Source organism: Castanea sativa, chromosome 2, assembly GCF_040712315.1.
Source record: "Castanea sativa cultivar Marrone di Chiusa Pesio chromosome 2, ASM4071231v1".
Classification (NCBI taxonomy): Eukaryota; Viridiplantae; Streptophyta; class Magnoliopsida; order Fagales; family Fagaceae; genus Castanea; species Castanea sativa.
The window spans coordinates 42,470,065-42,480,000 of NC_134014.1; the positions used below are offsets into that span (position 1 = coordinate 42,470,065).

At 37.2% G+C, this 9,936-nt stretch overlaps 1 protein-coding gene across 1 annotated transcript; it reads left to right on the forward strand.

Moving 5' to 3' along the window:
- The first annotated feature begins 6,944 nt into the window (after positions 1-6,944).
- On the forward strand, positions 6,945-9,610 carry LOC142623566 (putative receptor-like protein kinase At2g23200). The gene has a single exon (XM_075797002.1). The coding sequence runs from the start codon at positions 6,961-6,963 to the stop codon at positions 9,475-9,477; it is 2,517 nt and encodes an 838-aa protein (XP_075653117.1). The 5' UTR covers positions 6,945-6,960; the 3' UTR covers positions 9,478-9,610.
- Positions 9,611-9,936: the final 326 nt, after the last annotated feature.

Below are 9,936 nucleotides of genomic sequence, written 5' to 3' on the forward strand. Positions count from 1 at the left end.
TTGAGGGGAAATAGAGCTAGAATCACTAACATAGAAAAAAAAAAATGATTGAAACCTTGTGAGGGAATGAATTTTTTTTTCTCTTTTAAAGGCTAGACTCGAAGGTGGAGATGGAGAGAGTTTAGAAAGCTTCTAGCATTTTCTTAAAAGAAATGAGAGCAAAGAGTGATAAGTGGAGAGTTGCATGTTTGAATAAGTGGCTTGCCACATGTCTTATATGCATGACAAGGAGAACAAGTGGCATTTAAAGGATAGGACCAAGTATTTGTAGTGATATTTTGCTACCACATTTTGAGGCAACACCATTGAACATCTTGCTGCAATATTTCACCATAGCATTTTGCTCATGATACTGCTCTGTTTTAGCATTGTTGTGTTCTACTACAGATTTCTGCTACGGTATTGTCCTGCCGTAACATGGTTGCAATATTCTGCCATAGAATTCTGCTACAGCACTATCCTGTCGTAACGTTGCTGCAATATTCTGCCATAGAATTCTGCTACAGTACTATCCTGCCGTAACGTTGCTGCAATATTCTGCCATAGAATAGCACTATTCGGCCGTAACATTGCTGCAATATTCTGCCATAGAATTCTGCTACAGTACTATCCTGCCGTAACGTTGCAGCAATATTCTGCTATAGAATTCCACTATGGTACTGTTGTGATCTTTTGGAAACTTTCTTAAGGATATAGCTTGGACGGTTTAAGAACATCTGCGTCTTGCTTTGGTATGGACTTGGAAACATGTTCGCAGAGGAGAAATATCTCATTCTCCCCATCTTGATCCCAATTCCCCAATGGAGTCACCAATTTAAATGTGTGGGCCTTTTTTGCAAATGTTCGGCTGGGCCGCCTACCGCTACACTAGGCTCAAAGATTTCTGGATCAGAGAGTTGGGACCGATCCAAAACCATCCTTCCTTGGTCCGGTTTGTGCGCAAACGATGAGTCCAAGCCCAAGGGAAGACGCTGCAACGTGGGCATATCCTCTGTTTCATCCGTAGAAAGAACCTTTCTCCAGTTTCTACTGCAGGTCTGACTTTTCTGTTGTGCAGTAAAACTGTCTGCTGTAAAGCCTTCTACTGTGCAATAGAGCTACTTGCTGTAAAGCCTTTGGCTGTACAATAGAGATGTCTGCTGCGCATTAAGGCCACCTGCTATAAAGCCTTCTGCTGTGCAATAAAACTTTCTGCTATACAGTAAAGCTTTTTGCCGTGCATCAAAGCCTCCTGCTGTGTAGTAAAACTGTCTGCCGTGCATTTAAGCCTTCTGCCATATAGTAAAGTTTTATGAAATATGAATGACTACTCTTCGTTTTTTACTACAAAATTTTTTTTCTACTTCCTGTACATAGACAAATCTAAAACCCAAAGAAAATACCAATCAAGCAAGTGTTAGCTTACATGGGTTAGCACATTCTCAAATATATATATACATATATTCATAAATATACTTATACATATGCACAGAACGCGAGAACAAAATATATGTATATATGTACTTATGGCATGATAATGGGTAAAAAGTAAAACACGTAACAACAAAAATAAAGAAGAAAGCTTCGGCAGAAAAGGTTTAGTTAGAATGGTAGCTAACACAGTAAATATAATAAAAAAGTGTTGCAGCAGAATAACTAGTACAACAAGTAAAAATACCATAGTAGGACAACTGATGCGGCAGACATGATAAAAAAATGTGCTAAAGTAGGATAACTAAATACATCAGATATAAGTTTTAATGAGTGAAATCAAATATATTTGCAATCGAAATCAATCATTAAATCTTCCCCTAGAATAAGTAAACCAAGAAGGAACCCAAACCCCAACTTGAACAACCTAGTCATAGGCTTCTGCTATCCAAGTTGTGCATTTTGAAAAATAAGCCCAAATGGCTACTAGCTATTACTTTTTGGAGATTTCAAAGAGTGGGTTTGCTAAGAGAGAGGGAAAAGATGGTCTATTGATGCATGTCCCTATTCCTGCTGCGTTTTCTCTCTTCTTTTTACCCCTTTCTTTCTTTCTCTTCGTTCTTTTTTTTTACTCTTAGTTTCCTTACTACTCTCTTGCCATAAGTTGTTTTTCTCACTTGGGTTTTTTCCTTTAGGTGCTTCCTCTCTTCAGTCCCCTTCCCATTGGGTCTCCCATGCTTACTGCATCTCGGTCCCCTTTTCTCATCCATGGCTACCTCTTTTTATACTGAGCAAATTCAATGAGATTTCTCCTTTTTACCCTTACGGCTTCATCAATTGTTTTTGGTTCGTTGTGGGCATCCATTCAAGACTACCTACTGACCCATTGATTGCCCGGCCACTACCATTGTCAGTTTGTTTGCTGCACCCTTACTCATTTCATGACAAAATCCCCTTTTGTTTGTTCTTGCTGTATACCTTTATATCTAGGTTCATTGGGCTAACTCATAACCTAGCTTTATGGCATGCGTCGGATGGTCCCAACCATTTATTACTTCTTTTGTGTAAGATACCATTCCAGCAAGGTATACTCCCAAAAGAAGTTATGACAAGAAACCAAATATAGACCCCCTTTTCCCCCCACCACCAAACCACACCCTCTGAATCTCCTTGACTGTGGGCCCACCTCCCTTGTATTGGCTGGGTACAGGTTGGTGGTACCTCGACCATTCTGTACTTGCTCTATAGTCTTCTGTTTTTGTCTCCCACGCTGTTTTTGCCATAGCAGATTAGTTCTGTTTCGTTTTGCTACATGTTTTTTATCTTATTTCTTCATGCGTTCCTGCTGCATTTGTCATTTTCTTTGGTTTGACTTTTCTTTCCTTCACGTGATTCCTGCTACTGACACTTCCTGTTGCTCTTTGTTTCTTTTCATCGTGCTTCTTCATATTAGCTTTCACGCCTATCTTCTTTATACAAAAGGATTTGAGCCTTTGTGGGCCAAATAATGTTGAATAAATCAAAAGGGTCTTGGGCCCAATTTATCTTCATCTGCCGAAGCCATCCTGCCAGAGAACTGTATTTTGTGGCAAAGCTGTATTCTGCCGTAGATTTGTATTTTGCGGCAGATTTGTATTTTGCTGTAGATCGCTACTTATTTCTTTGGACCTTGCTTTTCATTGGGCTTTCCTCCGTATGGGCTTTTTCATATTGCAACTTTTTAGGCTTTCTTCCTCATAGGCTTTTGGGTATAGATTTGCAAAAATGGGCATTAACAACAGTCAACTGGCCAACCCGCCAAAACTGACCCGACCCGACCCAACCCAACCCAACCTGCTAGGTTGGGTCGGTTTTTAGGCCTTGGTGGGTTGGGTTGGGTTGGGTTATTAAATTTTTTTTGATAGTGGGTTGGGTTGGGTTTGGGTTTGGGTCATAAAATTTCAAACCCACCAAACCCAACCCGACCCACCCATATATTTAATATATATATATATATTTATTTAAAATATATTACATAATTAACTATCCTATATAAAAGCTAATTAATTCACACAAACCTTAGTAAATTACTATTGTTGTTTGCCTTTAAGGAGTTACATTGATACTAATTTTTGGATTTTTAAAATATATTTTAATTTTAATTTTTTTTCTACTCAATTTAATAATAATAATAATAATAATAATAATAATAATAATAATAATAATAATAATAATAATAATAATAATTTGTCCAACCCATAGGTTCAACCCGACCTAACCCGACCCATGTGGGTTGGATTGGGTTGGGTTCGACTTATGTGATGGGTTGGGTTGGGTTGAATTTTTTTTTTATCCACCATGGTGGGTTGGGTCAAAAAATTCTCTCAACCCGACCCAACCTGACCCATACACACACATAGTCTTTCTCTAGTAGGGGCCTAGGCAATGTTATATTTTGCTTAGGCCTAGGGCCGGCGTTGGTACTATCAAACTTAATAGCTTAAGAGCATCTCCAGCAGATTCTCTAAATTTTTGTATTGTTTGGAGAATGAACAGTGACTTTTACCTTTTAACTACCCAATTTTTTAAATACACTTTTCAACCGATTCTCTATCCCATTATCTATCTTATTTAAATATTATTTCTTCCTTCATTATTTATTCTTTTTTTTTAACAACTATAAATCTTCCAACATTTTTTTAATCAATACCTGATTATTATAATAATAAAAGACATTTGAAGAATGAACAGTAACTCATCAGATTTGATGAGCTACTGTTCATGAGCCAAAAAAAATTTAGTGTTTCAAGAATCTATTGGAGACTTTTTTTTTGCTCTCATTCTCTATTATAGAGAATATTTGAGTTTTAGCTACTCCATTGAAGATGCTCTAACCAACCTATTAACTTAACAGCTAGTGTTTCTCAAAAAAAAAAAAAAAAAAACTGAACAGCTAGTACAACATTTATTGCTCCTGCCTTATTGACTGAGGACTTCACATGAGCCGAAGTGGCCTTGAGCTAAGACCTGACCAGAGGCTGAGAACGTGTTGGATGCTGATCTGTTATCAAAATTTGCTATAATAATTACTTTTGATCTTCTTTCTAATTTAATCATGTTTAATCCATTCTGCAAATTCTCTTATTGGTTTTTATTTATATATATATGCTAGCTACCACAGGAGGCAATTTGCTAATTTTCAATATTTAAGAGCATTCACATCAGTTGGTGGATAATCATGTATAATGCAAAATTTTTTCAATTTACACATTTTGAGCTACATCAGTGGAGCTAAAACTGGGTAAAATAGTGTAAAACCATCCCCGAGCTACAGTACCGTGTATATTTACACGGTTACTGTAGCTCGTTTATACCATATTTTATCATTTTTCCTTCGCTCCTTTTTTTCTCTCTCTGATATGTTTTCAACAGACTCATTCTCTCATCTTTTTCTCACCACAGAATATACAGAGATATACTTTGCTCAAAAAAAAAAAACACAGACATACACAAACAAACACGGATCGGTGCTTGACTAGTCGGAGCTCGTGGGTCTTGCCGTGGATCGGAGCTCGCAGACGCTAGATCGGAGCTGGCAGATCGGCGATCGGAGCTGGCGGATCAGTGATCGGAGCTGGCGGATCGCGATTGGAGCTCGCGAATCGCAATCGGAGCTTGCGGATCGGCGATCGGAGCTCACGGATCGCGATCGGAGCTCGCGAATGGCGATCGGAGCTCGCAGATCGCCAATCGGAGCTCGTGGATCGCGATCGAAGCTCGCGGATGGTGATCTGAGCTCGCCGATCGGACTCGCGGATGGTGATCTGAGCTGGTGATCGGAGAGGGAGTTGATGGAGAGGGAGAGGGAGAGGGAGAGGGAGAGGGAGAGGGAGAGTCTGAGAGATGGGTTTAGAGAGAGAGAGCAAAAGTGAGAAATGAGCTAGGAGAGAGAGAGAGAGCGGTAATTTAAGAGGTAGGTCGGGGAAAATAATAAAATATTAAAGAAAATTAATTATTTAATTAAAAAGGGTTGTAGGATAGATGAACTGATGTGGAGGTTTTGTAAAATTAGATGTGTAAAATAGAAAAAGTGGGTTTTTAGTGTAAAAGTGAATGTGTAAAATGAAGGAGCTGGTGTGGATGCTCTAAGAGAAGACGTAGCTCTATTTTAAAATTTGGGGGTAAGGATTGAAGTGAACCCAACGATTGAGGGGGGAAAGTGCAATTAACATTTTTTTTTAAATCAATAGTAAATTCATAAATAATAACTTGAATGTGTGTGTATGTGTATATATATATTATTTCATATTTGTCAACCAGATGAATTGTAAAAAATAAAAATAAAAATAATATGTGGGTAAAATGATAATTTTTTCTTCTCTCCATATTTTTTTCCATTTTAGAGATAAAAATTTGTGAATTTAAATAAATAAAAGTAATATTAATGATGAACTTTACTAATTACTACATACATCTTACAAATAAAAGTATATTCATTGCAATAAATTATTATGACATTCATTTAATATTTTAATATGTTATTGAAATTTACTAATCATATATATTATCATATTAATTTATAAATCATTGGTAACAAAATGTTACACGCTTTGTATAACATTTTAGTGACCCACTCTTTTTATAACTTTGCATCAAATTTAACTACTCTAAATAGGTAAAAAGCAATGTCGTTTTATCCAAAAAAAGAAAAAAGTTAGAAAGCTTAGGGGTATTTGGTTTGTGTTTTCAAATAATAATTTTTAGTTTTTAAACAATATTATAAGTATTTGTACACATTTTTTCACCCACATGTATTTTTACAAATATTTTTAAACAATAATTTTTTACTTTTAAACATATGTATTAAGGGTTTATTTAAATACAACTGAAAATTAAAAATATTGTAATAAAACAATTTTAAAATATGTGAATATTCTGAGACTAAGTTTTAATAGAACAATCACTGAAAAGTGACGTTGGTGTGTTTCACGATAAAAGTCAATACTCCCAGCTTAAAAAAAGGAAAAAAAACGCAGATGTTGAAACACGTGAAACGCGTTATCCAAACGCTACTTAAACAGGCCCTTATACTATCAAGTGAAAGTGAGTCTTTTTATAATTTTTAAACATTTGATATAGATACTATTAATTATTATCACGAGCTCTTCCCATCCTCAAGCTACCATAATCATTGAAGAAGTAGCTGCTCTCACAAAAAATCCATGGAAATGCTTCACTTCCATAAGCGTCTTTTCCAACTCTGCCATTTCTTACCTCTCCACTTCTCTTCACTGCTGCTTCTTTCACTAGCTTACACTGTTCCTGACAAGTACTTCATCAACTGTGGACCAAGCTCCAATGCCAGGTCGACTACGGCCGGGTATTTGTTGCTTTCTCAACTGGGACAAGCGAAGAAGTCAGCAACAAATCAACATGGATTTATGCAATTCCCCTTCGTTTAAAAATTTTCCATTAGATTTATGCATACTATTAAATATTTTTACCAACTTTATTTCATCTTCAGCTACCTATCATAACCTCTGAAGAAGTAGCCAGTCTCACAAAAAATCCATGGAAATGCTTCACTTCCATAAGCGTCTTTTCCAACTCTGCCATTTCTTACCTCTCTACTTCTCTTCACTTCTACTTCTCTCATCAGCTTACACTGTTCCTGAAAAGTACTTCATCAACTGTGGAGCAAGCTCCAACACCACCGTCAACGGTCAGGTTTTTGTTGCCGACAGCAATTCCCTTTCTTTCTCAACTGGGAAAAGTGAAGAAGTCGGAAACACATCGGCATGGATTCCAGAACTCTATCAAAAAGCTAGGGTTTACAGACAGCCATGTTCGTATAGCTTTGAAATCGACCAGAATGGTACGTACATAGTACGCCTCCATTTCTTTGCTTACGTGTCACGTGCTAATCTATATGATGCATTGTTCAATGTTTCGGCTTCTGGGTTTTCACTTTTAATCAATTTTAGCATCCGAAACAGTAGTAGTTTTCCAGTGATTAAGGAGTACTTGCTCACCATCCCACAAGGAAAATTTAGAATCCAATTCATACCTTCTCAAGACTCATCTTTGGCTTTCGTAAACGCCATAGAAGTCTTTCTTGCCAACGAGATCCGCATCAGTGATTATGCCCCTCACGTTAGTTCTGCTCGAAATGTTAGTAACTACACTGGTCTGCTCTCTCAGGGTCTGCATACAATCCACAGGATCAACTTTGGAGGTTCCCAAATTGATTACGATGAATTGTGGAGGAAATGGGTAGCAGATGATAGTTACTTAATACTCCACAGCGATTCTGCGAAGAACAGCACGCAATATAGTCAAACGCTTAATTACAATTCTGAACTGGCCACAAAATATACTGCCCCAGATCGTGTCTACCAGACAGCCAAACAATTGAAGACAGGTGCTAACGGCAACGCTAGTCTCTTAAATTTAACTTGGAGTTTTCCTGTCAGTAAGAATACTAGACACTTTGTTCGGGTCCATTTCTGTGACATAGTAACTAAAACAGTCAATGACATATTGTTCAATCTCTATATATATAGCAACTTTGATCAGTTGATTGATCCGTATAAAAGAAGTATAACTGGAGACTTTGCTGTTCCCTTTTTCTTCGATTATGTGGTTGATTCAGATGATTCAGGATTTACCAATTTTAGTATAAGCCCTTCAGAGAATGACTCTGTCATTCTTAATGCGTTTTTGAATGGGCTGGAGATTATGGAGTTCATGAACAAATCAGGTCCCATACCGGTGGAATGTGAACCAGTCAAAATCAAGAAACACTCCCCTGTTATAAAGATTATTGGTTCTGTAAGTAGCGGGGCATTTGTCATTTTGATAATAGTGGTGGTGTTGCATTTGAAATGCAAGAAGACAGAGCCTGATCCAAGTTTGGGAGGGCTTCTTTATGGAGGAACAGCTTTTATCAGGTTGACTGAAGGAAGTCCTAATTTATCACAACCTTCGAATCTGAACCTTAGTTGGAGGATATCTTTAGCTGAATTACAGTATGCAACTAAGAACTTCAGTGCAAAATTTTTGATTGGTGAGGGTGGATTTGGAAAAGTGTATAAAGGAACTCTTAGGAATGGTATGAAAGTGGCTGTGAAGCGAAGTGAGGCAGGACATGGGCAGGGTATTGAGGAATTCCAAACGGAGATCATAGTGTTATCTCAAGTCAGGCATCACCATCTTGTTTCTTTGATTGGGTACTGCAATGAAAGGTCTGAGATGATACTGGTTTATGAATATATGGAAAAGGGGACTCTAAGAGATCATCTCTATGATTCAAATGACAATTCTGAGAGTTCATCTTCAAGATCTGAATTATCTTGGAAGCAACGACTTGAAATTTGTATTGGCGCTGCCAAAGGCCTACGTTACCTACACACTGGTCCAGCTGGAGGAATCATTCACCGTGATGTGAAGACCACAAACATTTTGCTTGATGAAAATTCTGTGGCTAAAGTTGCTGACTTCGGCCTTTCAAGGTCAGGGCTTCCTGATCCAGAACATTTCACCATGGGCGTAAAGGGTAGCTTTGGTTATCTTGATCCAGAATACCTCACCACCCTACAATTGACAGAAAAATCTGATGTGTACTCTTTTGGAGTTGTACTTCTTGAAATTCTTTGTGCTAGACCGGCTATTAACAAGTTGCTTCCAATGGAGGAGATGTGCCTAGCTGAATGGGGGATGCTGTGGCAAAGGAAAGGTCAACTCGAGAAAATTATTGATCCGGTACTAGTTGGTAAAATTAAGCCTAGTTCATTGCGAAAGTTTGGTGAAACAGCTGAGAAGTGTTTGAAGACAAATAGTGCTGACAGGCCTAAAATGCAGGAAGTGCTATATGACTTGCAATATGCATTGATGCTTCAAGAAACTGCAATTCACAGAGACCCACATGAAGAAAGTGCAACAAACACTATGCTGGAGTTGCAGTTTCCTCTTGCTTGGCATTTGCCTTCTGACAGAATCCAAATGGAGGAAGATGATCATACACCCATTGGAGGGGATGATGATTCTGATACAAAGTCTACTGAAAGTCAAAACCCAGTTAAGGATTGATGGTGCCAGATAGTCTTCACTGGGTTTGAGGAACATTAGTTTTATTAAGTTTATGTGGCTTCATGTCACCATAGAACTGTAAAATGCTTTAGGCTGTGCCTGTAAAAATGCTTTAGTGTTGTACCCCAGATTTTTATATAATTAAGAATCTTTATTATTTGAATATCATTACAATTATTTTCATTGTTAACTTTCTCTTGTATTATTTCATTATCCTCTAATTCTTTTTGACGATTTTTTCCATTCATTTTTGAGTTTTTCACCTAAATTTACAATTATTACATCAGCAACTTTTAGTCCCAAATTTTTTGGGTCAAAAGTTGGTCATATGTATTCATTTTCTCTATTCTATTTTATTTGAAGTCATACACTTTGTTATATCTAAATTTATTAATTTATATATATATATATATATATATATATATATATATATATATAAACACACACACTCTCTCTTTC